This window comes from Hippoglossus hippoglossus, chromosome 1 (genome assembly GCF_009819705.1).
Source record: "Hippoglossus hippoglossus isolate fHipHip1 chromosome 1, fHipHip1.pri, whole genome shotgun sequence".
Lineage (NCBI taxonomy): Eukaryota > Metazoa > Chordata > Actinopteri > Pleuronectiformes > Pleuronectidae > Hippoglossus > Hippoglossus hippoglossus.
The window spans coordinates 29,907,940-29,923,129 of NC_047151.1; the positions used below are offsets into that span (position 1 = coordinate 29,907,940).

Genomic DNA, 15,190 nt, shown 5'->3' on the forward strand with positions numbered 1-15,190 from the left:
TTACATCTGTTTGTGACGTCACTTTGATTCTGTTTGTTTCTGACAGAGAGAGGGGGGCGAGAGGGTAGAGGGTAGAGAGAGAGAGAGAGAGAGGGTGGGGGGGAGAGAGACAGAGAGACAGAGAGAGAGAGAGAGAGAGAGAGAGAGAGAGACAGAGAGACAGAGAGAGAGAGGGAGAGACAGAGAGAGAGGGAGAGACAGAGAGAGAGAGAGAGACAGAGAGAGAGAGAGAGAGAGAGAGAGAGAGACAGAGAGACAGAGAGAGAGAGGGAGAGACAGAGAGAGAGGGAGAGACAGAGAGAGAGAGAGAGACAGAGAGAGAGAGAGAGAGAGACAGAGACAGAGAGAGAGAGAGACAGAGACAGAGACAGAGAGAGAGAGAGAGAGAGAGAGAGAGAGAGAGAGAGAGAGAGAGAGAGAGAGAGAGAGAGAGAGAGAGAGAGAGAGAGAGGGTGGGGGGGGAGAGACAGAGAGCGGTAGAGAGAGAGAGAGAGACAGAGAGCGGTAGAGAGAGAGAGAGAGAGAGAGAGAGAGAGAGAGAGAGAGAGAGAGGGAGGGTGGGGGGGAGAGAGAGAGACAGAGACAGAGAGCGGTAGAGAGTGAGAGAGAGAGAGAGAGAGAGAGAGAGAGAGGGTGGGGGGGAGAGACAGAGAGCGGTAGAGAGAGAGAGAGAGACAGAGAGCGGTAGAGAGAGAGAGAGAGAGAGAGAGAGAGGGAGGGTGGGGGGGAGAGAGAGAGAGAGACAGAGAGCGGTAGAGAGTGAGAGAGAGAGAGAGAGAGACAGAGAGAGAGAGAGACAGAGAGAGAGAGAGAAAGAGAGAGAGACAGAGAGAGAGAGAGAAAGAGAGAGAGACAGAGAGAGAGAGAGAAAGAGAGAGAGAGGGTGGGGGGGAGAGACAGAGAGCGGTAGAGAGACAGAGAGAGAGAGAGAGACAGAGAGAGAGAGAGAGAGAGAGAGAGACAGAGGGAGAGAGAGACAGAGAGAGAGAGAGAGAGAGAGAGACAGAGGGAGAGAGAGACAGAGAGAGAGAGAGAGAGAGAGAGACAGAGAGAGAGAGAGAGAGAGGGGGAGGGTGGGGGGGAGAGACAGGCTCCTCCTCTAAGGGCGGAGGTGTCACTCTGACTGAAAATCTGTCAAACTTTGTTCAGAAGAATCTGCGGAGTTTTTCCGTCTCTCGGTAAAACTCCTCTCCTTCTCCTTCTTCTCCTTCTCCTCCTCCTCTTCATCATGGCCGGTGTGGCCTCCACTCTGGCCAAGCAGCGCGCCTTGGCCGCGGGCTTCGGGACCAACGCGAACGCGGTTCGGTACCTGAACCAGGACTTCGGCTCGCTCCGGGCCAAGTGCCGCTCCGCCGGGCGGCTCTTCTGCGACCCGACGTTCGCCGCCGCCCCCGAGTCTCTGGGCTTCAAGGAGCTGGGCCAAAGCTCCCACAAGACCCGGGGCGTCACCTGGAAGAGACCCACGGTAAGATCCCGGGCCTGGAGCTGGATTCAGGTCCGGATGGGTGTGTTTGGCTGGAGGGGTGGGTGGGGCTGGAGGTTGTGTGTGTGGGAGGAGGGGGGGATGTTTGTTGGTGAAGGACCTGAGGCAACTCATTCTATAGTGTGTGTGTGTGTGTGTGTGTGTGTGTGTGTGTGTGTGTGTGTGTGTGTGTGTGTGTGTGTGTCCTGGGAGAGTGTGAATGAAGAATAAAGTTGTGTTTGTTTCTCGTTCCGTTTTGACGTCACGTCCAAGTTCTATGTTTGAGTCAGAAAGTTGAGATTGAGATTTTTAAGGGGACACAAACATGCAGTTCAAATTGCGTTCGTATCGAATGTAAATACAGACATGAAAGTCCACTTGTCTACGTTCACCTGAAGATGTCCTACAGGATATTTAGAGACACCTAGTGGTGAAGTTACATGTTCCAAACATCTGAGCCCTGAGGACACCAGGACTCTGTTTTCACACACCAACATGTCCAGACATTTCCTGGAGCTCATTTTTCATGAAGCAGCAGCAGGAGATTGTCTGGATCCGACATGTTTGTGTTCTTCCAGTTCCACGTCCGTCACGTGTTAGAAACCTCATCAACACGCTCTCTGGGAAGCTTCCACACATTGTCCTGCTGTGTCCTCACATGGACTCACTCTGACATGTTACAGATGTTTTACCAGGAGGCTGCAGGAGAAGATCCAGAAAACGTCCAGAGACACTGACTCAGACATTTGTATGAGTTGTTGTGTCGTTAAAACATCAGCAAAGTTGTTACGATCCTCCACCTTCGTCGTAGTGGTTGTAGGTGGGTGTTTTGGGATTTTGCAGACGGGCGACTTCAGTCTGTAACCTGAGATGTTCTTGCTGTTATCTTCACGCCTGCATCACGGCTGCCTCAGGCAACATGCGCATGTCCTCGAGACCATAGCTGCGGTCGAATAGTCCATTTTTCTTAGGAACATTCTTAACTGAGTGAAATGACCTGAAGTGTTTCAGCAGCCTTAATAAGAGCTGTTTGAATTCTCTACATGATAAGGAAAGGAGCTTCAATGCTTCCTAACTTATCTCCTTTAGCAGAGGAAACAAGAAAAGGCTGCCCCACAAATTTCAGTCCTGTTTTGTTTTTTATTTCCTGTATAAAGTAAAAACATCTTTTTTTAGGACGTGTCATTCTGTTTTAAACAGGAAACTTTATTATTAACGGTCAGAGCACAGAGTACTGAACATTTTATGTGTATCTTCTTTTATTAATAAAGTTGTATTTTAAAAAAACGCCAATTGCGATAAGTGGAACCAGATTTTCTCTGCACCGACGTATTATTTGCAGGGCGTGAATCTGGATGTTCTAGCCAGTGGGACTTCTGTGTTGTGCCTCTTAGTGGAGTACTCCAGTAGCACATGCAGTTTACTGTGTGTATATGAACATAATTACGCTCATGACACCTCTGGTCAGACATTTGACGTGATGATGTCATCATGTTTAGCACATGTTATTACAATCGATATGATGGTGATCATGAAATTTCAGATTTTATCACATGACACATGAACACATCCTGAATACCAGAGAGATGAGTCACTACACTGAGGATCAGAGGGGCTGAGCAGGACACACACACACACACACACACACACACACACACACACACACACACACACACACACACACACACACAGTACTTTTCCTCGTGCAGATGTGTCACTCCGTGTGTTTCTCCGTCAGAAACAGGAAGTGGAACAGAGGAAGAGGAGGGAGTGACAAGTGTAACACAACATGTTGTGATGTTTTTATCTGACCACACGCACATACACACGCACGCACACGCACACACACGCACACACACGCACACACACAGGTGAAGTGAAGCTAAATCATCTGTATCACCCCCTGGTGGCTGGCTGCAGTATAGGTCTAAACCCCTCCTCCTCCATGTTACCAGATGGGACACGGCCCAAACAAACACTATTTAAGTAGATTAAATATATGATCAGTTTGGTTTGAATTAGTTTTTTGATGATATTAAAAACTGGTCCGTCAACTTGAGCGTCCTCGTCTGTCTCTCAGTCTCACGTCTATCTGTCGTTTGACAGGAGCTCGTCTCCAATCCTGAGTTCATCTTGGGCGGAGCCACCAGGACGGACATCTGCCAGGGAGCTCTGGGTGAGTTTTCCTTACAGTCCTCAAACACACCATAACAGAGAGCCTGTCAGACTGTCCCTGAACGCACCACCTACACTCACAGCTCATGGAGGAAATGAAAGCCTCCCCTGGCTTTGATAGGGGGCGTGTGAGACTGGTTGCCAGGCATGTATCCTGCAAACACAGGCAGCTAATGTTCACGTCTGTTCTCTCGTCACAACGTCATGTGAATCACAGAACATAAAAAACACACGAAAGGAAAGAGTCACTGTAAAAAAAATCACATGTCTGTTTTCAATTCATGAGGTCGAAGCAGCTGAACTGAAACTTGATCTTGTGTAATTAGAGGGCGCTGCCATGCTGAGCCCTGATTGGCTGAGGAGGAAGAGGTCTGCCAGCTATTGTTAGAGGGCGAGAGACACTGACTCAAACATCAGAGAGAGAGGGAGTTATGAGCTGTTAGCACACACGCTAACACCCAGAACCACAGAGTAAGAGAGACACACCCTGCAGTGTAGTGGTTGTGGTTGTGCGTCAGCAGTGAGTCGTGTCTCTGTTAAACCACAGCAGCAGATCTCTGTTGTTGTGTAACATCATGAAAGTTTAAACTTGAAACATTTCAACAACCAGACTCAACTCATTCTACAACATTTCTGCTGCAGGAATCTAGTCCAGAGCCACAGGCGTCCGTCCTTTGATATAAACGTCCACTTGGACTTGAGGATGAACTAATTCGATTTTTGTGGTCAAAATTCAAATGTCAAGGAACGTAACCCATGAATGAATCGCTTCAGCTGTGTCCCAATGCAGCCTCTGCCTCTGTTAGACATCACATATCAAAGGCTCCTTCCAAACGGGAGGATCGCTCACAGGCCACCATCTCCCAGCATCATTGAGCTTAACGGGGTAATGGTGGCTGGAAGCAATGAGACCAGGGTCCTATGTTTACTCTTTTAGATGCACCAGGCTTCAACTCAACCGAGCAGCTAATGGTACACTGTTTATAAAACTTTCTCGTTGTGGTTAACTGCAGCTCTGTTGCTAGGTAACCGTGCTGATTGTGGGACAAGCTGGTGATGCAAATCATAGAAATCCTCCGGGGACCAGACCGTCTCATGTCCGTTCACGGCTTAATCATGACAGAACTTCACACAATGTCCAATGTCCGTCCAGGTGACTGCTGGCTGTTGGCGGCCATCGCTTCCCTGACCCTGAATGAATATGTGATGGCCAGGGTTGTTCCCACCGACCAGGGCTTCGGTGACGATTACGCCGGCATCTTCCACTTCCAGGTACCAGATGTTTGACATCAGCAGCGTAGTTCTGTGTGAACTATGGTTTGAACTCAGGATACAATCAGTGATAAACTTATTATTACAGTTACGTCTTTATATGATGATCTAGAAAAACAGACAGTTGTTAGTTTCACGGTTAGCCCTGGGACTGTTGCTATGGTTACCTGACAGGGGCTAAACAGTGAGGTGAACACATGTGTTTAATACACGAAGTGGAAACATGTGAAACTAGATGGGTCTTAACAGCGAACCCTGTGGAACTGAACTAATGTTAAAGAAAAACTCTGCAGTAGGTTGTAAAGAGAACTCGAGGCTCTGACTTTATTTTAATGACTGAGATCTTTATTGCTGATTCAACTTCTTCTAATCCCACTTCATCAGTTCAGTGTTTAAGATTGTGTAACAACTACAGGTGAAGTTGCAGATTACAACCACATGCTGAGTGCTTCACACTGAATCAGCCTGTAACAGGTCGAACAACGAAGGAAAACAACTGTAACGTAACCTGTTTCATAGCGTTGGAAGACAGGAAGTAGAATTCAGAATTGGGGGAACTTTTCAAAGTAAAAGTGTTAGACTGTCTCCTCTGTCTCTGCTGTGTAGTTCTGGCAGTACGGGGAGTGGGTGGACGTGGTGATCGATGATCGTCTGCCCGTCAAAGATGGAGAGCTGATGTTCGTCCACTCAGCCGAGGGGAGGGAGTTCTGGAGCGCTCTGCTGGAGAAGGCCTACGCCAAGTGAGAACATCCTGAGATTTAACAACTTTCACACAACCTAATCGTGCTGATCGGCCGAATGCAGACCAACAGAATTAACAATGGACGCAACAGACGACGTACAAGTCTCTGAATCTAAATCTGATCAGTCTAATCTAGAACCAGTTCCACACAAATAGTCTGAATCTGACAGAAAACAACTGGAGTCAGAGAATTCAGTGAAATCCGCAGCAGCGAGTTGAACCTTCCACTTCAGATGTAAAACAAAACAGAAAACAGCTGCATTTTGTCTACCATGATTTCTTTCCATCGGAAATCAACCCAAGTTGAGGTTTATGAGACAACAGACAACAAGTTGGTGTATTACTGCCCCCAGCTGGTGTGGAGTGCGGACTACGTAGTGTTCGGTTCCCAAACCTGATCAAATGTGAAGCTGACCAAGCAGCTCTGAACTGGTTCTGCATTGTCACACTTCAGTGGGAATCCACTCGTAGATTCTGTGAGAGATTCAGAGAAAGTTTAAAACTCTAAACTCTGAGGCCACTTCTTTTCTTAATACTTCACTGACATTCATCTTTTATCTTCACTGAATAGTAAAGAACTCTGTAATCGTATAACATGCACAGATTCTGCAGTCGGTCCGTGTGGACCACAGCGACGAGTCACAGTGAAAACCTCCAGCAGTCATGGATTAGTTTCACTCTGACGCTCAGTCTGATGTTCTCGCTGCAGAGTGAACGGCTGCTACGAGGCGTTGTCCGGAGGTTCGACCACCGAGGGCTTCGAAGATTTCACGGGAGGCATCGCTGAGAACTACGACCTCAAACAACCTCCGTCCAACCTGTTCCAGATCATCAAGAAGTCCCTGGAGGCTGGAGCGCTGCTGGGCTGCTCCATCGACGTGAGTTTGTTTTTCTCTGCTCACACTGTAAGATATTTGAAATGGGATAATACAACTATTTCATTTTGAAGATTTTCCTGGTTGTTACAATGAAACGTCCATTTTGTCCTGGCTCTCAGTCGCAGTTCAGACTTTTCCTTCTGTCCTAGTTTTTGAACTGAAACAGACGTTAAAGCTCAAACTGTTCAGATTTGACTCTTTTCAGATCAGATTTGTTTGTGAAAGTCTAAAGAATAAACCATCGACAGGTCAGAACATTAGTTTGATTGGACTTTTGAAGATGAAGATGAAACAGTCGTCTCTGTTTGTGTCGTGTAGATAACTAGCGCCGCAGACTCTGAGGCCGTCACTCGCCAGAAGCTGGTGAAAGGCCACGCCTACTCACTGACCGGCGCCGTCGAGGTAACACAGCGTCCTGACAATGGCATCATGACAGATGAGAATCAGATGAGGTGACATAAGGAAAATGAAATGTTGTTTTGTTTCCAGGTGAACTACCGTGGTCGGCAGGAGAAACTGGTGAGGATAAGGAACCCCTGGGGTCAGGTGGAGTGGACCGGAGCCTGGAGCGACGGGTAACCATGACAACCACAGCACCTGAACACAACATAACACAGTTCATATCAGACAGTGATAAATCTGAGCAAATCAACCCTCCTGTTCTCTGCTAACAGCCGTGCCTCATTGTAGAGCATGAAGACGGTTCTGTTTGAACTCTGTGTTATTATCCTTCTGTTATACAGATCGTCCGAGTGGAACTCTGTGCAGGGAGACTGTCCAAACGCAAACGCTGAGGACGGAGAGTTCTGGTAGGTAGAGTCTCCACAAGGATAGATAAACCTCTAGCTTGACCCATTTGACCTGTTCATGTAATGGTAAGAGAACCGAGGTCAAAGGTCACACAGTCCTAACATCCTTCATACAAAGGTGGAACTGATGGTGTTGGTTGTTGGTGTGGAGTGACAGTTCTTCTCCGTCCTATCTCTACAGGATGTCCTACAGTGACTTCCTGCGTCACTACTCTCGTATCGAGGTTTGCACCCTGACCCCCGACACCATCGAAGACGACTCCGTCAAACACTGGAGCGTCAGCACGTTTGACGGCACCTGGAGGAGAGGATCCACCGCCGGAGGCTGCAGAAACAACCCCTGTAAGTGCTGAACCTCCTTGCACCTGCACAGACTGCTCTCACTGACTGAAGCTGTAATGAATCTGTGCTAAAAGTGAAATCAGTATATTCAAGTAAGAAATTCTCCAAATGAAGGTTCAGAGATCGAGGTGGCCTCTGTCTGATCAGTCGTTCGGATGAACCTGGTGCCCGATTGGAACAGATGGGAGGAACTATATGTACATTTATGTCATCGGTAACGTTAGCATTAGCAGCTGTTATCCATCAGACTTCATTCCTTCACTTCTGTCTCCAGAGGTGAAACAACACCTTTCACCTTTAACCAGCTCGTCCTGGTTAGTGTGCTGCTCAGAGGACCTGGTGTTTTAACCTGGTCCTGGTCAGAGACCATCACTACCACCTGCTCCAAAAGGAAACTGTATTCAACCTTTTAAGAGTTCCGTGGTGAGAGGTGATGGAGCTGGAAGCTGTTTCTTCTTCCACAGACACATTCTGGACGAATCCACAGTTTGTGATCAAGCTGGATGAGGAGGATGATGACCCAGATGATGGTGAGGTGGGCTGCAGCTTTGTAGTTGGTCTGATCCAGAAGAACCGCAGGAAGCTGCGGAAACAAGGAGAGGACATGCACACCATCGGGTTTGCCATCTACGAGGTGAGAAGAGAAGACAAAGATCTGATTATGAAGAAACATCTCAAATATGTAAAGACACATGAAATGTGTTCTTTTAACGCAGACGTGTTATATTTTTGTCTTTGTTTATTTCAGGTTCCCAAACAGGTGAGCACCGGACACCCTAACACCTTCAGGTCAAAGGTCACAGGAAAGCACACTCCTCAAACCTCCATCCAGGACACACCACACATTTTAGATGAATCTGTTTGAAATTGAGCAGGAACGCCTGAAAATTGTTGATGTCGGACAGTGGATGGAAATTTTATTGAAAAGGTTTTCGTCTAAAGCTGATTTCCGTCGTGAACTCCTGCAACGTTTGTCTGGACAATTTGTGTAGTTAGTGTTTCTCCTTTCCAAGTTGACGTCTTCGTCTTCTACGTGTACGGCTCCTCTTCTTCATCCTGAGATGTTTGTGTTCTTCCAGCTTCACGTCCGTCACGTGTTAGAAACCTCATCAACACGTCCACTCGCTCTCTGGGAAGCTTCCACACATTGTCCTGCTGTTTCCTCACATGGACTCACTCTGACATGTTACACACATTTTACTAGGAGGCTGCAGGAGAAGATCCAGAACATGTGCAGAGACACTGACTCAGACATTTGTTCTCACACACAGAACCTGCAGAACATGTGAGGAACATGTGAGGAACATGTGAGGAACATGACTGAACTTCAGTTCATGCCTGAAAGCACATAACGTACAGTCATGTTAGCAGGTTTTAGCGGTACTGGTTTAGGGTTAGTCAGGCTAGCTTTGTTTATGCTAAGCTAAGCAGCTGTTTGTTTGAGGAGGTCTCAGTGTTGTTAATGCATCATAGAGGTTGTTCCACATGTAGATGATGAAACGTTAGCAGAACGATGCAGTCCAGTATCTGCAGATACAAGAAAATCAATTTAGAAGCTGAATATGTGAGAAATGTTCAAGATCTGGACTCATACCTGAAACACACAAATACGTCTCAAAGCTTTCTGATGCTTCTGAAGCTCACAGGATATAAATCATGTATAATATCGAGCCGTCTTGATTGTCTTTCGTCCCTCCCTCAGTTCCAGGGGCAGCGTGAGGTGCATCTGGATAAGAACTTCTTCTTGAGCCACGCTCAGACGGCGAAATCAGAAACCTTCATCAACCTGCGCGAGGTCAGTTCTCGCTTCAAAATGCCTCCAGGAGAATATCTGATCGTCCCATCCACATTCGAGGCTCACCTGAACGGAGACTTCTGCATCCGAGTGTTCTCCGAGAAACAGTCAGAGACTCAGTAAGAGCCTGAGACACACACACACACACACACACACACACACACACACACACACACACACACACACACACACACACTCACACACAGCCACATAAACACACACACACACACACACACACACACACACACACACACACACACACTCACACACAGCCACATAAACACACACACACACACACACACACACACACACACACACACTCACACACAGCCACATAAACACACACACACACACACACACACACACACACACACACACACACACACACTCACACACACACACACACACTCACACACACACACACACACACACACACACACACTCACACACAGCCACATAAACACACACACAGACACACACTCACTCACACAGCCACATAAACACACACACACACACACACACCACATAAACAAACACACTCACTCACACAGCCACATAAACACACACACACACACACACATAAACAAACACACCACTGGACAAAAACGTGTCTGTAGCTGCTCTGAATGAAGGTTTTCATCGTCTGAGTTTACTGTGTAAACGGAAAGTGTGTGTGTGTGTGTGTGTGTGTGTGTGTGTGGTGTGTGGTGTGTGTGTGTGTGTGTGGTGTTCCTGTACTTATACCTTAGTGAGAACCATTTTAAGCATCGTGTCAGCTCCTCACTTCTTCAATGTGCTGCTTGAGGGTTAAGACTTGGAGTTAGAATCATCCTTTAGTTTGGATGGTTAAGATTTGGTTAAGGGGTTAGTGAATGCATCAAGCCGATGAGTGTCCTGTGTGTGTTTTCTAACATGTCGACTCTCTTCCTGTCAGACCGTGTGATGATCCAGTTGAAGCTGAGCTTGAAGACGTGAGTTTCAAACATCAGTGAAAATTTAAAATGGCTGCCGTATCGAACACAAACATGAAGTAACAACATCTAGTTCTCGTGTCGGCACAACTGACATGAAGCTGCAGCTGGGTAGCTTAGCTTAGCTTAGCTTAGCTTAGCTTAGTTTAGAGAATCCCAATCCAACCAACATACATATTTGTATTTATTTAAGTTACAACACAGTTTCCTTACTTTTATAATTTATTATAGTTTATTGTGCTTTTAGCGGAGGTTGTACAGATTTTAGAGACATGAAGATTCTCCAGGAAATGACATCACAGGAAATAACAATACCAACATTGAAACTGTAGGAACATTTCAGGGTCAAAGGTCAAACCTGAAAATGAGTTTGTTTTTAGACAGTGAGACAGAAATGAAACAAGATGTTCGAGGACGTCCACAGACATTTATACTGTTGATGATAAATGATGAAATTAATCTAATGCCAAACAAAATAATTCAATTAATCAATTTGACTGAGTCAGCAGTTTTTTTGTCACCAGTTCTGCTGACTAATAAAGGTTTTCTTGAAAATTGTGTCCAGGAGACGGTGTCAGATGAGGAGGTGGACGCAGGATTTAGAGGCCTCTTCTCTAAACTCGCCGGAGATGTAAGTTTCTGTTTGTTTGTCGGATTCATACGTGATGATGACGTGCACGCCGCCGAGCTCCAACAGCTGAGATCAGGTCTAAGACGAGACAGAACCTCAGAGTCGATCAGGATCCTCGTGGACCACTTCCATCAGAGGACAAGTACGTGGGACTACAAGTCCCATCAGGCCAGGGAACGAGTCAGGATCCACCAGGAGGATCAGATGGAGATCTAGTAATAATTCCCTGACGACCAATCAGAGCAGATCCCTGTTAGATCTATTTTCAGTTGAAGAATTCCATAATTCAATATGTTCACCGTGCACAGCATCACGTGCACAGAGTCATGCTACATGCTAAGAGCTAACATAAGTTACATGCTAACAACCAACATAGGACAGAACAGCAGGATTAATATAAAATCAACATGGGAAACAAGTTGTAGTGAAAACAACAGTTTATTAGTGTTTCATTCTAAACTTTACTAAAAATAAAATGACTAAATAAATGAAATCATAATGTGGTTAAATAAGCCTGACATCATGAGCAGGTTTTTAAACTGGTGTTGTGTTCTCAGGACATGGAGATTTCTGCAGTGGAGCTGAAGACCATCATGAACAAGATTGTCGGCAAACGTGAGTTTATGTGAAGCTCAGTTAAATTAACTTGAGTGCCCTCTGCAGGTGGGAACTAAAATCAGGTTTTTACCTTGTTAACGGTAACATCAGCTAAGTGACACTAGGAGGCCCCGCCTCTGAGCTGAGGTCAACCAATCACAGTCTCAAAAACAGCCAATCATGAAACCTCCAGCTCAGAGTTTGAATTACCACAACTGCTGATGCTATGTCAGCTGGTTGAGCGGTTGACCAATTATAACAGAGTGGTCCAGCTGGCCAATCAGAGCCGACTGGGCTTTATCAGGAGGGGGGTCTTAAAGAGACAGGAGCTAAAACCAAGAGTTTCAGACAGAGGCTGAAGAGAGGAGCTGCAGCGATGGACAGTCTGAGGAAAGTGATTCTGAACTTTAGAGAATGAAAACATTTCAACACTAATTAAAATCATCAACCTTAAAATGAGAATAACACGTCTCCTTTACACTGGGTCTTAAACTTCCTGTTTCCAACAGGAACTGACATCAAAACTGACGGCTTCGGTATGGAGACGTGCAGGGTGATGGTCAACCTGATGGACGTATCCTTTAAGATTAAAACTCACAAGAATGGGTGACCTTGTTCAGGTGAACGTACCTGTCTGCAGCTGGTACCTGTATGACATCACACATCCTCTGTGGATGTGAATATATCTGTGTGATCTTTAACCAAGCAGCAGGACAGCGGGAACGGGAAGCTCGGTCTCGGAGAGTTCGCCACACTGTGGAAGAAGGTTCAGAGATACCTGGTGAGACGTCACCTCTCCCCAGTAAAGTCCAACATGTCTGACTTCACCTGCTGGTGTTTAACGTCTGTGTCTTCATGTGTCTCTAGTCCATTTACAAGAAGAACGACTCTGACAACTCTGGGACAATGAGCACTCCAGAGATGAGAGTCGCCTTCAAAGACGCAGGTCAGTTGTTATGTCTCAGCACTGGCGACACCTAGTGGCCGAGGCTTTATATATCTTTTTGTTCATCCATCTGACTGATTCTTGTGAACACGATATGTCCAAATGCAGTGAGGGAATTTCCTCAAATTGGTACAAATGTTCAGTTTGACCCACAGATTAACAGATTAGGTTTCAGAGGTCAAAGGTCAGAGTGACCTCATATTATTACAACAAAAGATTTTGATTCAGGATTTAAGACTCAGTATTACAGACTCAGGACTCAGACTCAGACGGTCTCAGGTGAATCAGGATGAATATGAACTTCTGATGTTCGGTCAGAATCTCTTAGCTTCAGAGAAACAGTTCAACCTGAATTGTGATGATTTCTTCTGACTCACGTCTCAAACCTCCTCCTGTTTAAACTGTGGTGAATCATCGCTCGCAGGAAACTCTCAAGTGAAGCGTTTCCTGCTAACTAACATCTTCTACTCCTCTTCTTCTTCTCTTCGTGTTCTCACAACTAAAATAATGTTGTTTGTGTTTCCTCTGCTGCTGCTGGACTCTCCACATGTCACTGTCGGTAAACTGATGATGATGGTTTGTTACGTTACGTCCTGTAGAGTAACAGCTGCATTAGCATTAGCAGTCTTAGCATTAGAAGTGTGTCGTAGAAAACATTCAGATCTTTGTCATATTCAGAATGAACTTTAAAAGTTTTTTTTAAATGTATATGTAATCGTGAGAAGCTTTTTTAATGGTTAGTATTGTTTTTGTAACATAAATATAATTAGATTTTTTTTGTTTGTTTGAGAAGCGTTTCCTCGTTGAAATACTCAGCAGCGATAAACTGAAACATCGTTTGCTGTTAATCAGTGAAAGAACCACATCAAACAATTCAATAAAATGTGTTTGTTTTGTGACAATATATTATATGTATATCTAATCCTGCTAAATGCTAACTAGCCTAGCTGAGCAGAATAGCAGTGGTTGGGTGCATATTCTCCGTTCTGCTACGCTAACTCAGTCGGTCTTCCTCCAGGTTTCTCCCTCAATAACACCATCTACCAGCAGCTGGTGGCTCGATACTCCGACCCCGACATGACCATCGACTTCGACAACTTTGTGGGATGTCTGATGAGGCTGGAGATGATGTTCAGTAAGTCAACACTGCATTTAGCTAGCAGAGCTACCGGAGGAGCGCTAACGGAACTGAGAAACCTTTTCTCCATTAGATGTGAACGCTAACGTCAGATCTGAATTTGATCAGAAATACGTCAAACACACAGATTGCCCTCCGATCAGAAGAAGATAAAAACTAAACTGATCCTGCTAACTTACAAAAGATCTGAGCTTAAATAAATGAACACTTCTTCTAGTATTTTGTATTATAAACGTTTCCACGGAGACAAATCCCGTCCTTGGTTTTCAATCTTACTGATTGAAACAAATATTTAGCAGAAAAACCCGTCTACATGACTGTTTCCTCCCATGATGCATCTGTGTTTATATTTAGAGAACTTTAATAAAATAATCTGGTTTTAGTTTCATTTGATTCAACTTTAAAATTGTATATTGTTCTCATAGAGTTCATAAATCACATCAGAGAATTAAAGGCGGGATTTTCTTGTTATTAATGAATGAAATGAGCACAGGTCACCCGAGGAGGTTCGTTACCTGACGAACGTCTTCATGTACATGAAGCTGAAACATTAGAATCGTTTTAATGAACATGATGAAAAACAAGTTGACGTGTTTTAAAATGTGAGTTTATTTATAAGAAGAGGAGTGAGTCCAGTTTTAATGAAACAAACTGATTCATATGATATAATAATTTGCTATAATAATTTGATGTGCAGTAAAAACAAGACACTCGAGGCAGATTGTCTCTTTAGATCAATTGACCATTGAATAAAGTCCTGAATCTGATTTTAACACGTGTGATCCGTCTCCTGCAGGAATCTTCAAGAAGCTCGACGCTCACAACAGCGGTTCCATCGAGCTCGACTTCAACCAGGTGAGAACGGACCCACTGGACCCTCCGGAGCCGGACCTGGTCTATAACTGTGTGTTCAGGTTCCATCCAGGTGTTGACGTGTCTGTGTGTGTGTGTCTGTTTACAGTGGATAAACTTCGCCATGATCTGAGCCGTGACTTCCTGTTCGCCCAGAGTCCCAGTGTTAACGCAGCACGCCATCTTCCTGTTTACAGACGCCGCTTCACTCCAAATCCTCATGTTTTATATAGCGCTTGTGTTTACTTATCTCTACACAACCTGACTGACAGCCGCTGTAAAGTCAATAAATATATTCACAAATACCTGTTGTTTCTGAAATTAAACATTTGGATGAATTCAAGTTGTCTCTGTGTTCAATTCAAGGATCTTTCAGCTTAACATGAAAACTAAGCTGCTAGCTTAGCCACTCAAATACAGAAAAATGATCACAGAAATAAAAACCGAATTTACTGATTTTAACACGAATCACAAAAATATGGTGGTTACCTCTGAGCTGTAAATCTTCTTGGATCATTAAAATGCTCATTGCGCTAACATTAACGTGCTTGCTAAAGTTGATTTTAGATCAACATAACTG

General features: G+C 45.1%; 1 protein-coding gene across 2 annotated transcripts; it reads left to right on the forward strand.

Moving 5' to 3' along the window:
- The first annotated feature begins 1,051 nt into the window (after nucleotides 1-1,051).
- Nucleotides 1,052-14,953, forward strand: LOC117763923 (calpain-2 catalytic subunit-like). 2 transcript variants are annotated; one of them, XM_034589357.1, is made up of 21 exons: nucleotides 1,052-1,465; nucleotides 3,569-3,638; nucleotides 4,791-4,909; nucleotides 5,516-5,649; nucleotides 6,361-6,529; nucleotides 6,848-6,931; nucleotides 7,019-7,104; nucleotides 7,273-7,338; nucleotides 7,520-7,680; nucleotides 8,145-8,314; nucleotides 8,429-8,440; nucleotides 9,383-9,594; nucleotides 10,410-10,446; nucleotides 11,012-11,077; nucleotides 11,635-11,692; nucleotides 12,184-12,248; nucleotides 12,384-12,455; nucleotides 12,542-12,620; nucleotides 13,639-13,755; nucleotides 14,555-14,613; nucleotides 14,720-14,953. In XM_034589357.1, the coding sequence occupies exons 1-21, from the start codon at nucleotides 1,229-1,231 to the stop codon at nucleotides 14,741-14,743; spliced, it is 2,097 nt and encodes a 698-aa protein (XP_034445248.1). In that variant the 5' UTR covers nucleotides 1,052-1,228; the 3' UTR covers nucleotides 14,744-14,953. The 2 variants fall into 2 exon arrangements, with proteins under 2 accessions (XP_034445248.1, XP_034445249.1); XM_034589358.1 differs by having other exon boundaries at nucleotides 12,387-12,455.
- Nucleotides 14,954-15,190: the final 237 nt, after the last annotated feature.